The sequence below is a fragment of the Bos javanicus genome, chromosome 2 (genome assembly GCF_032452875.1).
Source record: "Bos javanicus breed banteng chromosome 2, ARS-OSU_banteng_1.0, whole genome shotgun sequence".
NCBI classification, from domain to species: domain Eukaryota; kingdom Metazoa; phylum Chordata; class Mammalia; order Artiodactyla; family Bovidae; genus Bos; species Bos javanicus.
The window spans coordinates 104154357-104176757 of record NC_083869.1 but is presented as its reverse complement, the minus strand read 5'-3'; the positions used below and the strand labels follow the sequence as shown (position 1 = coordinate 104176757).

Below are 22401 nucleotides of genomic sequence, written 5' to 3'. Positions count from 1 at the left end.
TGGGTGCATAGTGCTCAGTCGTGTCCAACTCTTTGTGACTCCATGGATTGTAGCCTGCAAGGCTCCTCTGTCCATGAGATTTCCCAGGCAAGAATACTGCAGTAAGTTGCCACTTCCTTCTCCAGGAGATCTTCCCAACCCAGGGATCGAACCCACATCTCTTGTGTCTCCTGCATTGGCAGGTGGATTCTTTACCATTGTGCCACCTGGGAAGCTCCTTTTATTAGGGCACTAGTCATATTCATGAGTGCTCCATCCTCATGACCTAATCACCTCTCAAAGGCCTCATCTTCAAATTCCATCACACTGGGGCTTAGGTGTCAACATATGAATCAGGGAGAAACACAAACATTCTGTCTCTAGCAAAGACCAATCGTTTTTTTTAACCTTTTGAGTGCCTGGATCCATTTATGTTTAAAGCTAGCATGACTTCCTGATGTTCAGATACTTGGGACAGTAAATTTCCTTTTATACTTAAACTAGTCCGAGTGATGTTTTTGTCATTCAAAATTAGTGAATTAAGACCCAAATGATTATCACAGAGGTTACGCAAATCTAGACAAAAAAAGTATTACACAGAGTTGAGACACAGCAGGGTTAGATTCCCTTCACGTTGGGACTATAGGAATCCAGTTTTCTTGGAGAATCTTTCCTTATGCTTTATACCTTTTTCTAGCTTACTGTGTTTTTATTCTCTCCAAGGGCCTCTTTTTAAAAGGTCTGACCTGTTCCTAAGTATGAAGTTACTTCAAAAGAGACATTCAACTGAATTTTGAGGAGAGACAAGATGTTTGTTGCTTGGAACTAAAGAAGGAAGAAAGACTGATTATTAAAGTTTTCTCAGAGTATATACATTTGGGAAGAGGGAAGGAAGTGAAACTGACCAGCAAACTATAGCAAATAAAAATAGTTTCAAAATTTAGAAAGTTTTATGGGAAACCACAGAGTGATATAACTGACAAATTCTCAGATAGTGGATAATGAATGTTTCTCTTTAGAGAGAAGCCAAGCAGAGAAACAGAAATAAAAGTCTCACCTGACTAAATCAAAGTGGACTGTTGTGCTTGGCTTGGAAGAGAACTCTTTAATTCTCTCTCTCCTGTCACAATTACCCTTTTTTGCCTTGTAAAACTCTTTATTTCTGAAGGCAACAGAATCTGATTCTTAATTACTTAAGCAAAAAAAGAACTATCGATCCACAAGTTATGGAGTAACCCTCAGAATGATGGGAAAACTAAAGAGCTAGAATGGCTAGATTTTGGAAAATATAGAACCATAAATGCTACAGGTATAAATATGTCCATTACTGTTGGACCTCCTCTTCAAGATGATGTCCCCCAAATAATTCACATCTCAACTCAATTATTTTCCTCCTTTGGGTCCTTGCCCTTAAGTTGCAAATTTCAAGAAGAGTGTCTGATTGGTCTATCTTGGTCGCAGGCTCATCCTTCACTGGGGATCAGGGACTGAGAGGTGGGGAAAGTGCCTTCACTGTCTGCCTGGCTCATGTAATTGAAAGGTGTGTGTGTGTGGGGGGGGTGTTCCTCAAAGGAAAACGAAGAGCTGGTAACAAAAGAGGGATGAGGCACACTGCAGTGGCAGAAACAACAGACCCAAGAGGAACCCTTGGCTGGCTTTACCTTGGTGACATCCAGTCCACTCTCTGACGGGATCTTTGCAGAGTCCCATAGGAGGTATGTGGGCTGTCCATCTTGGGCCCCTTGGGGAGGATGATAATGCTGGCCTTGGCTTGGAGTGCTCGTGTGTTTCAGAAGATGTCTTTTTTCTCTAAGGAAGACAATGCTTTTGAAGTCTTTACTGGATTCGGGAAGCTCGTTAACAGATTCTTCACAAAAGGGCATAATGCAAACTCTCGGTTCATTAGCTCTTTTTCTGTCTTCATACACACATTTATTCAACACACTTATTGAGTGTCTACCATATACCTACATTGTTCTAAAAGTTGTGATACAGCATATGTTTCTATTTATTCTCTGTGATAGGTCTGTGCTATTTTAGATGCTCAGTTCAGTTCAGTTCAGTCGCTCAGTCGTGTCCAACTCTTTGCGACCCCATGAATTGCAGCACGCCAGGCCTCCCTGTCCATCACCAACTCCCGGAGTTCACTCAGACTCATGTCCATCGAGTCAGTAATGCCATCCAGCCATCTCATCCTCTGTCGTCCCCTTCTCCTCCTGCCCCCAATCCCTCCCAGCATCAGAGTCTTTTCCAAAGAGTCAACTCTTCGCATGAGGTGGCCAAAGTACTGGAGTTTCAGCTTCAGCATCATTCCTTCCAAAGAAATCCCAGGGCTGATCTCCTCCAGAATGGACTGGTTGGATCTCCTTGCAGTCCAAGGGACTCTCCAGAGTCTTCTCCAACACCACAGTTCAAAACCATCAATTATTTGGTGCTCAGCCTTCTTCACAGTCCAACTCTCACATCCATACATGACCACAGGAAAAACCATAGCCTTGACTAGATGAACCTTTGTTGGCAAAGTAATGTCTCTGCTTTTGAATATGCTATCTAGGTTGGTCATAACTTTCCTTCCAAGGAGTAAGCGTCTTTTAATTTCATGGCTGCAGTCACCATCTGCAGTGATTTTGGAGCCCCCCAAAAATAAAGTCTGACACTGTTTCCACTGTTTCCCCATCTATTTCCCATGAAGTGATGGGACCGGATGCCATGATCTACAATTTTCTGAATGTTGAGCTTTAAGCCAACTTTTTCACTCTCCACTTTCACTTTCATCAAGAGGCTTTTGAGTTCCTCTTCACTTTCTGCCATAAGGGTGGTGTCATCTGCATATCTGAGGTTATTGATATTTTAGATGCTAGAATATTGCAAAGAACAACAATATCCCCACCTTCATGAGTGGAACCTACATTCTAGTTCACCATTGTATCCTAGTACTGGACTCTATAAATATTTGTTGAATGAATAACGGAATGATACCAACTTGAGCTATGTTGCTGCAAGCATAGCTTTTTTGTGGAATGCTAATCGTATGGTGTTGGAATGCAAAAATTTTCCCCACCCTGCATATAGTATGCCTTTTCCTCCAGTTCTCAGTAAGTTCTTAAAGAAATAGGACTTCAAACTATACTGTTGTTTAGTTGCTCAGTTGTGTCCAGTTCTTGTTTTCAAAGCAAACTCTAGTTTTCTCTGCCATGGAGAAATCCAAAACTATAGGATGGCAGTTCTGTCTTGTAACAAGCAGCTGATGGGTCTCTGAGTCACCAGTTGTTCCAGGGGACTGCCCACTCCTGCAACATCAGGTGCTCAAGGGCTCTTGGTAAATGTCAGATGTTGCTGCCAGTGGTGGGTGGTGTAGGCGTCAATTTAGACAGGAGGAACAATGTAACATCACTCTAAAAAAAGGAAAGCTTGCTGCTCTCCTGCTAATGAAATCTGAAACAGGAAGTGGGGGTGTCAAAATGTGGTCTCAGCTATCTACTAGCTGAAGCTGCAGCGTTTGGTAACACTGTCATTCCTCAAGTTACCAAAAAAAAAAAAAAACCCCAAAACAAAACCAGGGAAATCATGAAGGTATTTAACTTCTGGGAAGATTAATACTTGAGAACACCAATATGATAATCTTTAGAAAACTAATAAATAGAACATCCACATCTTTTAACCCTGTTGGAGATAATGGCAACCCACTCCAATATTCTTGCCTGGGAAATTCTATGGACAGAGGAACCTGGCAGGCTACAGTCCATGGGGTCGCACAGAGTTGGACATGACTGAACGACTGAGCATGGATGCACGTCGGTTAAGAAGAATGAGGTAATATTATGTGTACTAAAAGGCTATGTCTCCAAGACATTAAGTGGAGAAAGCTTGCAGGTAGATGAATGCATGCCCTGTATATTAAAACCAAACTCACTACCAAAAATGATGGATAGGGACTCCCCTGTGGTCCAGTGGTTAAGACTGCATTTCCACTGCAGGGGGAGAGAGTTTGGTCCCTGGTTGGGGAACTAAGATCCCTCATGCCTCATGGTGTGGCCAAAAAAAGACAACACACACAATGATGGTATATATACATTACAGGGAACATATGTGTGTGTGTGTCCAAAAAAAGGTTTGTAGCATACTGATAATAATGGTTACCCTGAGGAGGCTAGAAAGGAGACAGGACTGTGGATAGTGATCACGGGGAACTTTGTAACATTTCAGTCTTCTAGAGGAATATTTCATTTAAAAGTTTTAACAGTTAACATTAATTAAAAATATTAATAGTTGTTAGAGCAAGCAAACACTAGATGTAATCCTTAGTAAGGAAGAGCATTAACCTTCTGATCAAGTTTGTTAAAATGGACATAGTTCTATGGCTTTCCAGAAATATCCAGTCTGAAACGGGCCACATGAAAGATGCCCACACACTGCAGAGGTACAAATGTGAAAAGAAATATTGTCATATGTCAGCAAAGTAGTACTGGAACTGACATTTGCTCAGCAGGCCTTACTATTTGGATTTAGTCAACTGTGTTGAATTCTACGACTTCCTATAGTACTTTATGGGTTTCCAATGGTCTCATTTGAGTCTCACGACTCAGCATCTCCATTTCACAAATTAGAAAACTGAGGCTCAGAAAAATGAGGTGGGACTTCCCTGGTGATCCAGTGGTTGAGAACCTGCCTGCTAATGCTGGGGACCAGAGTCTGATTCCTAGTCTGAGAAGATCCCACCTGCTCCAGGGCAACTAACCCCATGCGCTACAACTATTCAGCCTGCCCCCTAGAGCCTGTGCTCCACAAGAGGAGCCACCAAAATGAAAAGACCGCGCACCTCATCTAGAGAGTAGCCCCCACTCTCCGCAACTAGAGAAAACCTGAGTGTAGTAATGAAGATCCAGCACGGCCAAAAAGGAATAGTAAATAAATAAAACTTCTTAAAAAAGGTCGATTAAATGACTTATCTAAAATCAAGGTTAGTACAGGGCAGAGAACCTGTATTTTCCAGGAACTAAACACCTTCTCTGATTTCTCCATTCTCAACAAATCCAACTTCAGCAGTTAATACAAGTTGTCCGATGTTGGCTTTCATCTTCTTGCTAGCAGCCCCTTGGTCCACTTTCTACTTGAACGTAGGTGAGTGAACTCAATCCAACGTCCAATTTCAGAACAAAGTTCATCCACCAAAGGGACTGCCCAGTTGCTAGCAAGTCTGCTGTCAAGAACAACAGTCTCCATCCTGGCACAGCGGTAAGTGATCAAGGACACGGTGCTGGGTTTGATACCACAGCCCTGTGCTCCCTGGTGACAACTGGTATTCTGTTATGTCCTCTTAACTTTTCATGATGGGTCCCTATCCTGTTTCCCCAGCTAAGTCAGAGCTCTAAGGAAACTTCTCTTATCCTTCCTTAACTCTCAGTAGTCAGCCTCTCAATGAATATGCACTTGATTAGTTCCCTTGGCCTCGTAATGTAGCCAGAACAGGATAAACTTAGGTGTAGTAACACACTTTTAAATGAACACACTGCCCATGAGAATTGACACTTCTGGAAATAAACTCTTGCTCTTCTTCCTTGCCTCTTCAAACCTGCCCACGAGACATCCATCTTTATCACAATCAATAACACAATTCTACTCTCATAAATTGTGAGCCCCCAACGTTGGACTCACTGCTGACTTTCATTTATACTTTACTTCCAATCCATTATAAATCTCATTGGCTCTGCCTTCAAACTCCATTCAGAGTCCAGTTATTTCTTCCCACCTCTAGTTGCTTCCTCCCTGGTCTAAATGATGGTCATTTATCACGTGGGTCATTAGAATGGCCTCCACTCGCCTCTTCTAAAACAATCCTTGTTACCCAGTTTCTTCTCAAGACAGCAGTCAATGGATCCTATCGCCATCCATGTTGACAACATCTCTCCCTCTACTCAAAAGCCTCCAAAGGTTTGCTCACTCACATGGGACAAAATCGAGTTCTTACCACGTCCTAAGAGGCCACTTGATTCTATCATCTCCTATTACTCTTCCTCCTGGCCCAATCCTCTCTCTGGCCCCTGGAACCCCTGCTCTTTCTTGGGCACCCTACTGTTATTCTCTCTCCTCTGGGGTTTTGCATGCAGCCTTCACTCTCCCAGCAATACTCTTCCCCATGAAACCAGGGCTAGCTTGCTCATCATCTTTCAATCTTTCCCTAAAGGTCACCATGTAGGGAGGCCTTCCCTGACCACCCCATTTAGAACTTCAGCCACCACTCCTCTCCCCAGTACACTACACTACACACACATACACATACACACACACACACACACACACACACACACGCCTTCCTGGCACTGCTTATCCCCTTTCTTTTCTCCATAGTACACATCACCTTCTAACACACTCAATAATGTATTTCATTTGTCTAACTCCCCTAGTAGAATGTTTGCTTCAAAAAAATAAGGATTTTTATTTCTTTCATTCACTGCAGTGTTCCCAGAGCCTACAACATGCCTGGAACTTACAGATGTTTGATAAACATTTGTTGAATAAACATGATTGATAAAGATGAAAATTCCATAGTATTGGTGGTTGTCTAGGGAAATATACTTTCAGATGTGGCCAGTCAGAGTGTGAATTGGAATTACCTCTTTGGAGGGCAATTTGGCAAGATCCAGGCTTCCCTGGTGTCTCAGATGGTAAAGCGTCTGTCTGCAATGCAGGAGACCCGGGTTTGATCCCTGGGGTGGGAAGATGCCCTGGAGAAGGAAATGGCAGCCCACTCCAGTACTCTTGTCTAGAAAATCCCATGGACGGAGGAGCCTGGTAGGCTACAGTCCATGGGGTTGCGAAGAGTCAGACACAACTGAGCGACCTCACTTCACTTCACTTTTTGGCAAGATCCATCGAAAATTAAAAAGGCATCTTACCTGTGACCTAGAAATTCAACTGCCAAATATTTATTCAAGAGATATACATGTCCAAACACATAGTTCAAGGATATTTACTGCAGCATTATTTTAATAATAAATGGCTGTAATGAACTTGTTATTCATCCATTGGCATCTGGTTAAAAAAACATAAGGGCATCAACTACATAAATACAACTGTTAAAGATCATAGAGAAGAAGTTCTTCATGTGCTGGTGGGACAGTCTGTGTTGTAAACTGAGTGAAAAAAGCCAGGGACAGAAATGTGTGGAGTATGGCACTGAGTATAAAGGGAAAAGGCTATGGGTGCCTATACTTACATGTTTGCATAAGCATTAAGTGTATGTGTGTGTGTGTTTAAAATCTGGAAAATAGTAAAAAATTCAGTCGCAGTCAACTCTTTGGGACCCCATGGACTGTAGCCCCCCAGTCCCATGGACAGGGCCCCTGTCCATGGGATTTCCTGGCAAGAATCCTGGAGTGGGTTGCCATTTTTTCCTCCAGGGGATCTTCCTGACTCAGGAATCCAACCTGGCTCTCCAGCCTCTCCTGCACTGGCAGGCGGATTCTTGACCACTGAGCCACTGGGGAAGTCAAAAAGCTAATGACAGAGGTTGCCTTTTTTTCAGAAAATTATTCAAGGGCTGGGTGACTTGTAAACAATTTTTTAAAATTCGTTGTGAACGTTGTACTTAAAAAGCTCACTTCTATAATGCATGAATCCATTTTTGCTAACTTTTACCCCGAGTGGCGCTGACAGGCTAAAAATATGCCCTAACCTCTGCTTTGAAGGCAAGGGGTGGGGGTGGGAAGGTGGACCTTTTATTTCCTCGGGCAGTGAAGCCAATAAAACGTATGAATAGATCCAGCCCAACCTCGTGCTCTGTGACTCGGGGGCGGGCTCCTCCCTCCCCCAGCCCCATCCCCAGCTGCGCCCTCGGATTCTGCCATCTGGCGGCTGGAGTCCCGGCTTCCTCCTTAGAGGGCAGCAGCGGAGCGTCTCGGGGACGCATGCGCCCCAATTTGCGCCCGGGGAATTAAAGAGCGAGAAGAAAAGCCCCAACGAAACCCGCGCCCCAAACAAAACCCAAGTGGAGGAAAGCGCGCGGCTCCGCAGCTCCGGGGCAGCGGAGGCGCCTCCCGCCTCGCTCGCGTCCCCGGCCGCGGCGGGATGCGCACGGACCGACCCGCGACGCCCCGGCCGCCACTGTGCCCGCACCTGGACGCCGGTCGGGTGGCCGCGCCCCAGTCACGCTCGCTCGCCGCCGCGGCTCCCCCAGAGTGGCCCGGCGCCGGCGGGGCACCTCGCTCTCCATGGGGCTGAGGGACTGGCTGAGGACCGCATGCTGCTGCTGCCCCTGCAAGTGCCTGGAGGAGCCCGCCGTGCCGGAGAAGGAGCCTCTGGTCAGGTGGGTGCCGCGCACGTCCCGGCCGTAATCTGGGGCTCCCTGGCCGCCGCCGGGCATCACGGACTCGGGGTTCCCATGTGCTCCTCTGAGCTGGGGAGGTGCGCTTGTTTTAAGCTCACACGGAGGCACAGACTAAGCCCCTTGGTTCCTTAAAGAAGATCCTGGTCCTTGGGGGTTGTTCCTTGGGTAAAGTTTTTGCCAGAATGCACAAATTCTTGGAGGCGCCTGGGACCCAAGAAGATGTGTGTGGGAAACGGCAAGAGCTCGGGTGCAGTTCCCCGGGCAGAGAACTACCGGAGAGAAGTTTGCACAGGGGTCCTATTAAATACAACTGTGATTGTCTGTTTCATAGGCATATTTCAGTGAAATGGGCGACTGTGAATTTCTTTCACCCAGGAAAAAAGTTGCTCAATTTTATTAGGAAGAGAAGACATTTACAGTGATGGAGAGCAAGGAAATATTTTTTACATTAAAAAAAGTACATATTTTTCTCAGGGGACACTGGAACGTTGATTCATGACAGATTAAGCTATTAAGTGTGAGGAAATTAATGCACGTTAGCAATGCGCTAAGGGCCTTTGTGAAGGGACCATACAACACGGCTTTGTTCAGGGCTGTGATTGTAAGCAATTATTTTATATCTTGACTGCTGAAATCAAGGTTTCATTTCGGCATGACTTGGGGGTAGGTAGGTTAGAAACAAAATATTTGAAATGAAATTAGGAAATAGTAGGTGAGGCAAAATTCCAGGGTTTTGTAGGCAAAAACATGGAAGCCAGTGTTTCTTATGAAATATGCAACTAATATGATAAAGCTTTCACAACTTTTTAAAAACACGATTTACCTTTTCTTACTCTGTCAAGTCCAAACACTCCCCATGACTTTTGAGATCTTACATAACCCCTTCCCTCCTGTCCACTCCTGTTTTCCGGTATATTACACGCTGTGCACTCTTTGATTTAATCAGACAGGCATCCTTACTGCTCTAGGAACAATCTAAGCTTCTTATTCCCTCCAAGCTTGTTCAAAGTGGTGACCTTTATTTTTCCTGCCTGTTCTTAAATGCTGGTTTTCAAGTCCCCCTCAGTCAGTCAGTCTTTGATTTTTTCGTCCTTATTCATCTTTCTCGCCTATGACTTAGGGTTTAGAACTTGCTATCTGCTACTCATGGTTTAGTGAGCACATATATACATAAACATGTATGTCCTGTTTGCTTTCTGTGTATAACATACACACCATACACAATGTTTTTGTTTGCTCCTGCAATGGTGTTCCCACTTCGATTATTAGATTGTTGTGGGTAGGGAGAAACCCAGTAATCTACCCCTAGTCTTAAAATAGTGGATCAGTTCAGTTCCGTCGCTCAGTCGTGTCCGACTCTTTGCGACCCCATGAATCGCAGCACGCCAGGCCTCCCTGTCCATCACCAACTCCCGGAGTTCACTCAGACTCGCAGTCTGGAATTTCAGGCTTGGATTATACCCTCAATTTGTCAATATTCATAATAACTTGAAATAACAGCCTTCAGCTTGGTCTCATTCTCAGAGCCTTGGGTCTTTCCAATATTCTGTTGGGAATTGCTATTTAAGATAATAGTTTTGGTTGTCTTAAAAAGTCTCCACCCTCTCCTGCCTTGGTTTACATTGTAAGTCAGAGAATTTTCAAGTGATTTTAAGGCTTTAGAGTCAGTTGAGGCAGAAGAGCATGGTTCTCATGAGCCAGATTGCCTGGGGTTAAATTCCAGCCTGGGTGACCTGGTACAAGTTATGAAACTTTTTGTGCTTTAATTTCCTCATATGTAAAATGGGAATGATAATAGTATGTACCTCAGAAGGATGCAGTGTATAGATACCTGCATGTTCTTTCCTGCCCAAATCATTAGAAGGTCTAGATTGAAATCTTTTTTAAATGTGAAATTCAGTGCTTTTTAATACATTCACAAAGCTGTGCAGTCATCAACACTCTTAACTCCGGACATTTTTCATCACTCCAAAAAGAAGCACTATACTCATTGGCAGTCACTTGCTGCCCTCCCCTCCCTGCCCACTCCCTGCCATCCCCCAGGCCCACAGTCAACCACTAATCTACTTTTTGTCTTTAGAGATCTACTTCTTCTGGACATTTTGTATAAACTGAATCCTTCAATGTGTGGCCTTTTGCATCTGACTTCTTTCACTTAGCATAATGTTTTCAAGTTTCATCTATGTTGTAGGTTTATCAGCACTTAACTCTTTTTATTGTTGGATAATATTCCAGTGCATAGATGTTTTACATTTTATTTATCAATTGATAGATATTTGGGTGATTTCCACTTTTTGGCTTTTAAAATAATGCTTCTGTGAACATTAGTGTACAAATTTTTGTGTGGACGTATGTTTTTGATTCTCTTGGGTATATACCTAGAAGTGGAATTGCTAGGTCACATAGTAAATTTTACATTTTAACTTTCTGAGTTGCTGCCAGGCTGTTTTCCAAAGTGACTGGTTTGAAATCTTGACGTGGTGAAGTCATATGGCCAGATGGTCTTAATTTTTATTTTATTAAGAACTTCATTCTTCATGTCATTTTTTTTTCATTTATAAAAAAAAGATTTTGTACAGACATTGCCTGCCCTCAGCTGAATCCTTTATTCCATCATAAAACAGTGGTTATCAGGCTTTATGTCATACCCCAAGGCAATAGTGCTGGAAGAGGTATGGTCAAAAGGAAGACATTCGTCACTTGTGTGCGTGGTCACCTGCAGTCCTTTCCCAAAACGGACCAGGGAACCTCATTAGTTCAGCAAAACTAGTTTTTAATCTCAGCTCCTATGCCAATCTGACATTGCCGCTTGTGGTTTTTAAGAAATATTTATTGATTTATTTGGCTGCGTTGAGTCTCAGTTGGGGCACACAGACTTGGAAGTTGTGGCAGTGCATGGGTTTTGCTGCCCCGCAGCATGTGGGATTCCAGTTCCCTGACCAGGAACCCAACTGGTGTCCCCCACATTACAAGGCAGATTTTTAACCACTGGACCACCAGGAAAGTCCCTGTGTTTTTGATCTTGCTTTGTTTGCGTTTTCTGGAATTTTGGACCTAAAGGGAATGGCTGTCAGTTGTCTGGCTTGCATCTATATTTTTCTCTGTCCCATGAGTTCTTTCTTTGCCCTTTCTCTTGAAGTATGCTGGGGCCTCCCCTGACTATAAATTCATCCCCATGTTGCTGTTTTCTTTAGCTGGCATCCTCTGCTTTCCCTTGTGTTGGGCGCAGATGTCTTTAAAGTGCAGTCAATTGTACCCCCACCTCCTCCTTCACCTCCCACTCATCATGAGATCTGGTTCCTTCCCCTGCATGACTACATGAGAACTCTTCTCTTGAAAGTTACAAGAGAAAGAAATCTGCTGTTCTTTTCTCGGTGTACATGGAGTGCCCCTGTGCTGACCATCCAGGCCTGATTTCCTATTTCCTCCTTCTCTGGCCTCTGATTTCTCATTCTCTCGTCTCTGTGCCTGTGATCCATCTAATCCTGCTGGTTTCCCTTCTGGTGTTGCTGTCAATGGCATAATTGTTAGCTAGACATCTTTTTGTTTGCTCTACTGTGGAACATTCTGCTTGGTTTTTAAGGTCCATTTCAGTTGCCGCCTATATGATGAAGTCTTAGAAAGTCTCCCCAGACAGTTATGGTGTCTCTTTTTTTTCTGTTTACCCCTCAAGTCCCTTACTGCACTCTCCCTGGTATTATTTCACTTGTAAGGTGGGGGCTGTGACCCCTGTCAGACTGTAGATTTTAATCTAGATTGGGGGGGATGAATCTTACTACTTTAGCATCCCCTGTTGTGTCCAGCACAGTCCTCCACGTGGAGTCAGAACTGAATAAATACTTTTTGATTAATAAAAATTATAAGAGCTGTTAATTTATGAATTTCTTCCTATGTGTAATTTTAAAAAATATATTTGGAACAAAATGTTATAAAGGATAACAGAACAGATACCCACATACCAGCACCCACCTTAAAAAAAATTAACAGTAGAGTGGAACCCCCCTGTGTATCCATCCATGACTGCATTGTCCTTGCCCTGCATAAGTAACCTCTACACCAAATCTGTGTTTAGCATTCTCAAGCTTATATAAATGGCGCATACTATACTGTGCTATTGTATAAGGTTTTTTACATGCATTCTGTCATTTGTTGCTATGGGAAAGATTACAAGCCATGCATTCTGTCCTCTGTCACTGTGGGAAAGATTGAAGGCAGAAGGAGAAGGGGGTGGCAGAAGATGAGATGGTTAGATAGCATCACTGACTCAGTGGACGTTAATTTGAGCAAACTCCAGTTTTTTCCAGTAGTCATCTGTGGATGTGAGAGTTGGACCACAAAGAAAGCTGAACACTGAAGAATTGATGATTTTGAACTATGGTGCTAGAGAAGACTCTTGAGAGTCCATTGAATAGCAAAGGAGATCAAACCAGGATCTAAAAATTGAAATCAACCCTGAATATTCATTGGAAGTCCTGATGCTGAAGCGGAAGCTCCAATACTTTGGCCATCTGATGTGGAGAGCTGACTCACTGGAAAAGACCCTGATGCTGAAAGATTGAGGGCAGGAGGAGAAGGGGGCGACAGAGGGTGGGATGGTTGGATGGCATCATCGACTCAACGGACATGAGTTTGAGCAACCTCTGGGAGATAGTGGACAGGGAAGCCTGGCGTGCTGCAGTTAATTAGTTAATGAGGTCCCAAAGAGTCAGACACGACTTAGCCACTGAACAGCAATAGTGACCAGATAAAATAGGTGTTATTTATTCCTCATTTTATAGATAAGGAACTCAGGGCTTAGAGTGTTTAAATAATTAGTTCACAGTCACAACTGGTAAGTTGGAGAGTCAGAATTTGAATCCATGTCTGTTTGACTTCAGAGTTTATTCCTTGCATTGCAGAAAATTTAGAAAGCTACCAAACAGTTTCCAAATTGAACTGATGGTGTTTATATCGTAGACACTGGTAGATGTCACTAGCTTTAGCTCCTGCCCATGGTGACTCTTTGCTCCTTTTCCTTTCTTCTTTGTCCTTCCTTAGTTTAATTCTTCTGCCTGGATGCAGGGGCAACCTCACCTTGAGAGCCAAGCCCAGGGGGAGTTAAGATACCTGAGTCCTTGTCCCAACTATTAGTTGTCTGTGGGACTTTGGGGAAGTCTTGTAACTTCCTTGAATCTTAGTTTCTTCTTCTGTCCAAGGAAGGCATCTGACTTTAAGGTGCAGCCTTGAAGCGCTGTTCCAGGCTTGATGCAGACTGTCTTCTTTCTGTGGCCTTATGTCAGCTGAAATTCTGTTTGACATGGAATACAGGGGCATCAAGGTTGTGTGTAGTCCTGGGAAGGAGCCTGAAGGCCTACGATGTGTGAATCATGACTGTGATCCAGCTGCCAAGATCGGCTTCACCAGCAAATATGTGAGTAGGCATTTCTAACACCAGGAAGCTTAGAACAAGTCTAGGCTTGGAGAAATGATCCATGGCCGGATGTGGGCTTGACACCAGGCTTCTGTGATAAAAAAGCCAAAGGTTTTATTCAGTCTCACTATTTATTTCCTCACATTCATCCCAGGTTTAGGAATGAATCATGGAATGTTCATCTTGTCCATCATCTATGTAAATTTTGAAGTTCTGAAAGCCATTCTTCTCCGCACTGTTTTTCTCAAGTAGAGTAAGTAATGATCACAGTGACAACAAAATATCCATATGTGCTGAGGACAGGACGATGATGCAAATGGATCATTTTGGAATGGCTGGATCATTATTTATTTGTCTGTAAAATAGCGAATGACGTTTTGACCCAAGATTTCATGTTGCTAATTAAAAGAAACAGTGGGGTACCTGTTATTCGGTTCCAGGACTGCTGTGACAAGTTGCCACAAACTTGATAGCTGTATATTAAGGCATATATGTAGAATCTAGAAAAATGGAACAGATGAATCTATTTGCAGAGTAGGAGTAGAGACGTATACGTAGTAAGGAGATGTGTGGACACAGTGGGAAAAGGGGAGGGTGGCATCGTTTGGGAGATTGGGGATGACATATATACACTGCCATGTGTAAAGCAGACAGCTAGTGGGAACTGTTGTATAGCACAGGGAGCTCAGCTTGTTGCTCTGTGATGACCTAGGGGGTGGGATAGGGAGAGTGTGGGAGAGCGGTCCAAGAGGGAGGGGTTTTATGTATACTTATAGCTGATGGCAGATGGTGACTGCAGCCATGAAATTAAAAGACGTTTGCTCCTTGGAAGCTATGACCAACCTAGACAGCATATTAAAAAGCAGAGACATTACTTTGCTGACAAAGATCTGTCTAGTCAAAGCTATGGTTTTTCCAGTAGTCATGTGTGGACGTGAGAGTTGGACTATAAAGAAAGCCGAGCACCGAAGAATCAATGCTTTTTAACTGTGGTGTTAGAGAAGACTATTGAGAGTTCCTTGGACTGCAAGGAGATCAAACCAGTCAATCCTAAAGGAAATCAATCCTGAATAGTCATTGGAAGGACTGATGCTGAAGCTGAAACTCCCAGTACTTTGGCCACCTGATGCGAAGAACTGACTCATTGGAAAAGACCCTCATGCTGGGAAAGATTGAAGGCAGGAGGAGAACGGGTTGACAGAGGATGAGATGGTTGGATGGCATCACTGACTGGATGACCATGAGTTTGAGCAAGCTCCGGGAGATAGTGAAGGACAGAGAAGTCTGGCATGCTGCAGTCCGTGGGGTTGTGAAGAGTCGGACACAACTGAGCGACTGAACAACAACAGTACATATTTGTTTTGCAACCAGTAATAGGCCCTGCACTCTGTTCTTTGGTGTCTTTTTTTTTGGAAAATAATTTTGGTGAGACTGTATATATCTAAAGAACCCCTGTACTGCCTGGAAAGGAGTTAAGAGTTTGCTGTATTGCCTCTCATTATTTTTTTCTTAACTTTTAAAATCTTGTGTTTGTATATCAAAGACTGAAAATATACAAGCACATATACAGTGTAAAACACAACTACAGGGATTTCCATGGTGGTCCAGTGGTTAAGACTGCCTTCCAGTGCGCGGGGTACAGGTTCAGGCCCTAGTTGGGGAGCCAAGATCCCACATGCCTGGTGGCCAAAAACCAAACACATAAAAAAGAAGCAATATTGAAACAAATTCAATAACGACTTTAAAAAATGGTCCACATTAAAACACACACACACACACATACAAAAAAACTTTAAAAAAAAAAAAACAACTACGAGATGGATACTCCTATAATCACCACCCAAGGCAAGAGATAGCTGTGGGCAACCCCACCCCCCCACCCCTGATTATATCTAGACTTTTGTGATAGTCATTTCCTTGCTTTTCTTGATAGCTTTTCCGCCTATGTATGCACCTTAAAAATGGACTTTAGTTTGCCTGCTTTTAAACTTTACATACTTAGAGTCAAACTGTGTGTGTGCTTGACTTTGTGAGCTCGGCCCCAGCTGGGGCATGCAGTGGTTCTCACTGCTTGATGGTGTATTCCCACTGATTGGCCCATTCTTCTGTTAGTGGATTTTATAGTGTATTCCCTTTGGTTCACCCATTCTTCTGTTGGTGGACTTTTGGGTGGTTTCCAGTTTGGGGCTATTACACATGGTATAGATTTTAAAGTCAGCACAAGGGGGCAAATTGTTCATTCTTCAGTCACATTGGCCTCCTCCTGGGTCCTCAGATACACTCTTAGCGCCCTCCCTGCCTAGCGTGTTCTTTCTTCACTTACCTGGGAAACTCCCTTCCTCAATTCAGGTCTCTATTTAAAGTTCTTTTATCAGAAAGATCTTCCCTGACCACACTCTTTCAAACAGTACTTTTCACCCTCACTCTGGCCCTTATTCCTTCAGAGGCTGATCACCACCAGACATGAATATATATGCTTACTGTCTCCTTCGTCTGGAAGACTCTGAGCCCCACCTTCATGAATTTAAACAGCTCAAAGATGTTAAGAGCTTGTCTGTGAGTCTGGAGAGTGGGATTCCAGCCTCGTTTCTGCCATTCAGAGTCCTCTGATGTTGGGAAGTCAACATTCATTCATTCAGCAAATTGAGCATCCATTAAGTGTCAGGTCCTGTTCTAAGCACTCCACATACATCATTGAGCAAAAGAGATACAGATTGTATCCTCAAGGGGCTTTTATTATGGTTTTAGGGGAGCACAACAAACAGTAAACATAGTATTGATAAATAAATCAGAAGGTAAACAAATACAGTCATCCCTAAGTATCTGCAGGGAGTTGATTCCAAAAACCACCATCTGCTCTGCACCTCCCCCAACCCAGGGATGTAGACCCCATAAATCGAGTCGGGGCAGGAGAGCATGCATGCAGTTTTAAATAGATTGGTCAGAGTAAGCCTCATTGAAGAAGGGATATTTAAACAGTGATATGAAGGAGGGGAGGGAGCGAGGCATGTGGATATAGGGGTGGGGGTGGGGAGGGAGCACGATCATAGGTAGAAGGATCAGCCAGTGCAAGGGCCTGGAAATGGCCGCGTGACTGGTGGGTTCAGGGAACAGCAAAGAGACCAGAGTGGCTGGCATGTCATGTGGGGATTATAGACCACAGTGTGACCTGGGCTTATATTCTATGTCAGATGGAAGCCCCTGGAGGGTTGTGAGGGAGGGGTGACAGGAATCGATTGACATATTGAAAAGATCACTTTAATTGTGTTAAGAAGAGAATTGGTAGAGACAGTGGTTGAAAAAGGTGAAAGTGAAAGAAAGCGTTAGACGATCAGTCATGTCCGACCAACTCTTCGCAAGCCCATGGACTGTAGCCCTCCAGACTTCTCTTGTCCATGGGATTTCCCAGGCAAGAATACTGGAGTGGGTAGCCATTCCCTTCTCCATGGGATCTTCCAAACCTGGAAAAAGGTAGATCAGTGGAAAAAAAAAATTGCAGGAATTCTTCTTTGACCTGAGGAGTGGTACTGGTAGAGATGGGCATTTGTTTAATGTACGGTCAGTAGGATTTTCTGTTGGATTAGATGTTGGGAGTGAGAGAGCCAAGGATGACTTGAAGGGTTTGGCCTGAGGAAGGATAGGTTTCCCATCTTCTAGGTGGGGAGACTGTTGGTGGGGAGGTTTGGAGGGAAGGTCAGCGGCTTGGTGCACCATGTTGAACTTGAGCTGTGAACCAGGCATCCTCATGGAGAAGGGAAGAAGGCAGGCCGTGCAGGAGTCTGGGACTTGAGAACGTGGTCTGAGCTGGGGATTCAGTTACAGATTTGAGAATCTTCCTCAAGAAGATGGCATTTAAAGCCGTGAGACGAGGAGTTAGTTAGTGTAAACAAGGCAGAGACCAAGGGCTGAGTCTAATCTTCCCGAGCCCCAGTGTTTCCTCATCTGGCAGAAAAATCAGGCTTCCCCTGCCTTCTTCACAGACTTCTTGTCAGAACCATCTTCAGGCTTTTAAAGCAGTGAATGAAACCCGTGATGATGTGAGACTCTGTTTCAGCCTTGGGATGGGAAGGCATGAAGGGTGAGAGCATGTCAGGGAGCAAGAGGGGCCCAGAAAAGCACCCGGAGTTTTCTTCTTACATATTGAGAAGGTAGATACCTCTGCTGTTGAAGGATGTCATAAGACCAAGTGTTTAAACACTGAGAAAAGTGCCAGAATCCTTGGGACGATGTTTAGACTTGGGGTTCAGTTATGTTCAAACATTGGATTAATACTGATGTTTCTAAGCCTGGAGTCTCCCTTAGCCCTATTGGTACTGGAAGAAAAGAATCCCGAGAGGATTGGCCTCACACCCTCGGTGGGGTTGGGGATGGAAGCTGAAACTTTGCTCATCTTACCTTCTGGGAGAAAAAAACAGCCTTTGCTTCGCTTCGTGTGTAACTTCAGAGTCACCTCTCAGATGCCCTAAGTTCATAAAATATTTATCATCAGCAGATGGCGGCCAGGGGCAAAACGGGCTCTCTCACTTTCCTCAGAACCTTTAGAGATCATTTCACAGGGGAGGGAGGGAGGGAGAATGAAGCTCCGATCCAGTGCCCTCTTCTCCCTGCCATCTGTCGTCCTGGGCTCTGTCCCAGACCCCAGGGCCTTCGCACGGAGTTCTCTTTACACAAAGATCCCACAGTGCTTTGCAGGCTTGCGTGCACAGAGGTTTCCCGAGCTGCTGCTTTAGTTCGCTTTAGGTTTTTCTTCACTCTGGACTCTCCACACTAAGGGTTCAAAGTTTTAAAACAAAGTAGATACTGCCTTGCCTGGGTGGTGGAGCAGGATGAAAGGAATGGGGAGCAGGGATCTTGGGAACCAGGCTGGTCTGACAGGTCCTTCTCTATGAGTTCAAGCCCTCGTTCACTTTTACCTTGATTGGTGTTTTCGTGAAATTATTAACTTAATGATTTATTTAGTGGTGTGCCCCCACCTCTCTAGGCCTTCAAAGAAACCAGGTTTGTAACTTGAATAGATAAGAAGAAGGTGGTGGGAGTGAGGTCCAAGTGAGAAGGCAGCCAAGTGGAGTAGGGGGCTGCTCTGCAGAGGAGAACAACCGCCCAGATCCCGAGCTTGAGAGCATCACTCGGATGAGAGTCATTGCTCACCCTTGGGCAGAAGCCCTTGGTTCTCTCCCTTGTTTTATATTGTCCCCTGGGGAGAGGATCAGTGACTAGGCAGGCAGAGTCTGAGACTCTGGGGTTGTCAGGGGAGCACTGCTCCTAATTAGGGGATGCTGGAGAGGCACTGCCTGTCTGGAGACATCCAAGCAGGCCAGTGTTGACCTTCCTACACAGCTGCCTTCGGGATTTTAGGTTAAGGATGGGTGGTACTGTTAGATGTTGGCTGGAGTCGTATGTGTGTGTCTGTGTGTATGTGTATGTGCTTGTGGGGTGGGGAGAAGAGAGAGAAGACAGAGAAATATTGATTAACTGATGGTGAGAGGGTAGGACTGACTTGACTGGCCAAGGGGCTTCCCTGGTGGCTCGGTGGTAAAGAATCCACCTGCCAATACAGGAGACGCGGATTTGATCCCTGAGTTGGGAAGATTCCCTGGAGAATAAAATGGCAGCCTGCTCCAGTATTCTTGTCTGGGAAATCCCATGGACAGAGGAGCCTGGCAGGCTATAGTCCATGGGGTTGCAAAGAGAAGAGCATGACTTAGCTACTAAACAACAATGAGAGACTGGCCAAGAAGGCACTTGTCATAATCTTCTCAAAACAAGCCAGGAAATTGTGGCTTATGAAGCCAAAAGTGGCCAGATTATTCAAGGTCAGATGCTGTTTATCACCTTCCCAGGTGGCACAGTGGTAAAGAATCTGCCTGCCAGAGCAGACACAAGAGACTCAAGTTCGATCCCTGGATCAGGAAGATCCCCTGGAGAAGGGATGGCAACCCACTCCAGTATTCTTATCTGGAAATTTCCATTTGACAAAGGAGCCCTGTGGGCTAGAGTCCATGGGGTCGCAGAGAGTCTGATACAATTGAGCGATTAAGCACACACTCATTCAAGTGGATTCTGGCTAATGTCTAAACCTCCTGCATTAGGGAACTTGTAATGAGTTATGTCTGGGATTTCCTTTAGTATACTGAGGTCACAGCTCTGTAACTTTTAAAAGTACTTGTAAAGCAGCTTCTCTGTGCCCGCCCTCACCAGGTGATGTGGGTTGTGAAGAAATACTGAGTACATCCCGGTGACTCAGATGGTGAAGAATCTGCCTGCAGTGTAGGAGACCCAGGTTTGATCTCTGGGTTGGGAAGATCCCCTGGAGAAGGAAATGGCAACCTGCTCCAGTATTCTTGCCTGGGAAATCCCATGGACAGATAGCCTGGCAGGCTACAGTCCATAGTTCGCAAAGAGTTGGACACGACCCAGCAACAAACACTTTCACTTTTCATCCCTACCTTAGAGGAGTGGAACCTATCAACTTGTTGAGACAAACAAATGAAACAGATTTGGGGAAAAATGAAAGACTGAGTTTCTGGAATGTAACTCAGGTTTCAGGATCTGAGAGGGATGTGTACTGCCCTGGTGAAAACTGTGCCCCCGGAGTTTAGATGCCTTGAGGAGAAGTCCCAGGGGAATTTGCTTCCCAGGGAAGTCGGGAACCACTTCACACCTGGAGTCAGTATCTGAGCCCCTATGTTTGAGGACCCATCCCATCACAGCACTTGGACGCACTTTATGAACTCTATGACTGTGGGTGCTTAGAGATGTCCCATCAAGGACCTTGTGCTGGAGGGTGGGGACCATCCTGTCCCGGGAGAAGTCAAACAACTGTGGAGTCTCGTCCGCATCTGCCAAGTGGGATAGCGTCACTGTCACCTGCCCCCCTGAGACCTCAGATGGTTGTACAGAGGGAGGGATAGAGTGTGGAGGGCCTGGGGTAAAGTGCTGTGTGGTTTTACTGGCCGCAAAATTGTTTGGGCATAAAGACGTTGGAGTTCATGCTCTTCACGCTCTGACACTGTCCGGTGCCGCCTGCTCTGGAGAATTCCTCTTTGTCCAGCGTTCTCGCTCCCTGGGCTCTCCTGCTCTCTGTAGTCTCCTTTTCCATTCCTCTGAGGTCCTTCTTCATTCCCTCCCTTTCCTTCCTCCTTGTTCCCAGATGCTTCCTCTGCTCCCCTGGCTTCTGCGGTGATGGAGATGCATGAGCGTTTCTCCCACATCTAGGTTTCCTGCCCTGTCCTTGGTCCTAAGCCCAGATCCTGAGTGCTCTCTGCATGTCCTGCAGGTATGCAGGTCAGCTGTGGCTCCTCCCATCCTCCGTAAAAGCATCACCCTCACGTGGTCAGCACTGACTCCCCTCCTCCCACCTCCGTGTCACCCATCTGGGGTCAATAGGGCAGCCATGACTGAGTCTCTGATGCTGCAGGAACCCATGCTTGCTGTTCCCTCCTCTTGTTCCTCAAGCCCGCACCCTCCTTCACTCGTGCCCCAACCAGTATCTCAAAATGTTTCGAATTAAACGTGGACTGATTTAGCAATAGGACACCACGTTTCCTATGCCCCAAAGGAATCTTCTCTGTAACTCTCACGAATTATAGATTGAACCAGCTGTTGTGGTTGTGCTTGGTTTATGAGCATCTTCCTCTCTCTGTCAAGCAGCCCTGCTCATCTCCTGCCCCACCGCTCCCCAACAGTGGCCCCGAGGCCCCTGACACTAGGAACTCGAAGACCACGGCAGGAAAGCCACACCTACCCTCTTGTGACCGTTGATTGTGACAGCCTCCTAAGCCCTGTTCCTTCTTTATCGAGAGTTGTTGCTGTAAAACTCAGACCTGACAAGGCTCAAAATCGCTTCGATAACTTGTCACCGTTCCCAGAACAAAAGTTGAACTCCAGCAGACCCCAAATGTCCTTTTCTTTCTGTCTGTCCATTTCCCTCCTTGGGAGCCTGTGTGGTCAGCCCTGCGTGAACACTTGGGAGTTCCCCCACCCTGCGGACACTTTGAGTTTCCATACGCTGTAGGTGGTGTTCCCTCTGTCAGGAACACCATTCCCTTTGCCTCTCTTCCTGGAGAAAGGCTGTACTCCTCAGGTCTGGGTTAGTATTTACTCCATGTAACCTGTCTTCAACTTCCTTCTCATCACACATAATGTGTCTCTCTTTCTTTGTTCCTACAACTTTCTGTTTGCACTTAAAATTCACTTGCCTCCTTGCATTATAGTCACACCAGCAACAGGGGCAATGCCCTGTTTATTTGTGAGTTTCTAGAGCATCCAGCCCAGTAGCAGTATATGGTTGTTGAATAAATGAATGAATGAATGAGATAGACATGCTTGGTAAAGCTCACATGGGCACCAAGGCATCATTTGCCTCCCTATTTGTTGGCTCATCATTCTTTTTTTTTTTTTTTTTTTTATTTAGATTGTACTCTATTCTACAAGTCATCATTCTTAAAAGGAGTGAGTAGTGGGTCTCTCTGTTCAGCATTTGCAGTGTCAGGCAGCTAAGGGAAAACAGGGCATTTCTGACAATCTTGTGGCTGATCTGTGTCTGACTCCCTGAAAGTCGCTCCTTCTCCATAATTCTGATCACTCTATCCAGTCTCAGCCCCTGCACTTCTGAACTGGAGAGACTTCAAGAGCACTTTTCAATATCCGTTCAGGTAGCTGGCCTCCTGTAGACCTTGGCTCCAAG

The 22401-nt window shown here is 45.0% G+C and overlaps 1 protein-coding gene across 1 annotated transcript in view; it reads left to right on the top strand.

Annotated features, from left to right (window-relative positions):
- The first annotated feature begins 7734 nt into the window (after positions 1 to 7734).
- MREG (melanoregulin) overlaps positions 7735 to 22401 on the top strand; it is a 69867-nt gene continuing 55200 nt past the window's right edge. Inside the window, exon 1 of the mRNA XM_061384274.1 lies at positions 7735 to 8284. Coding sequence (XP_061240258.1) covers positions 8190 to 8284 — 95 coding nt within the window. The 5' untranslated portion in view covers positions 7735 to 8189. The remainder of the gene's footprint in view (positions 8285 to 22401) is intronic.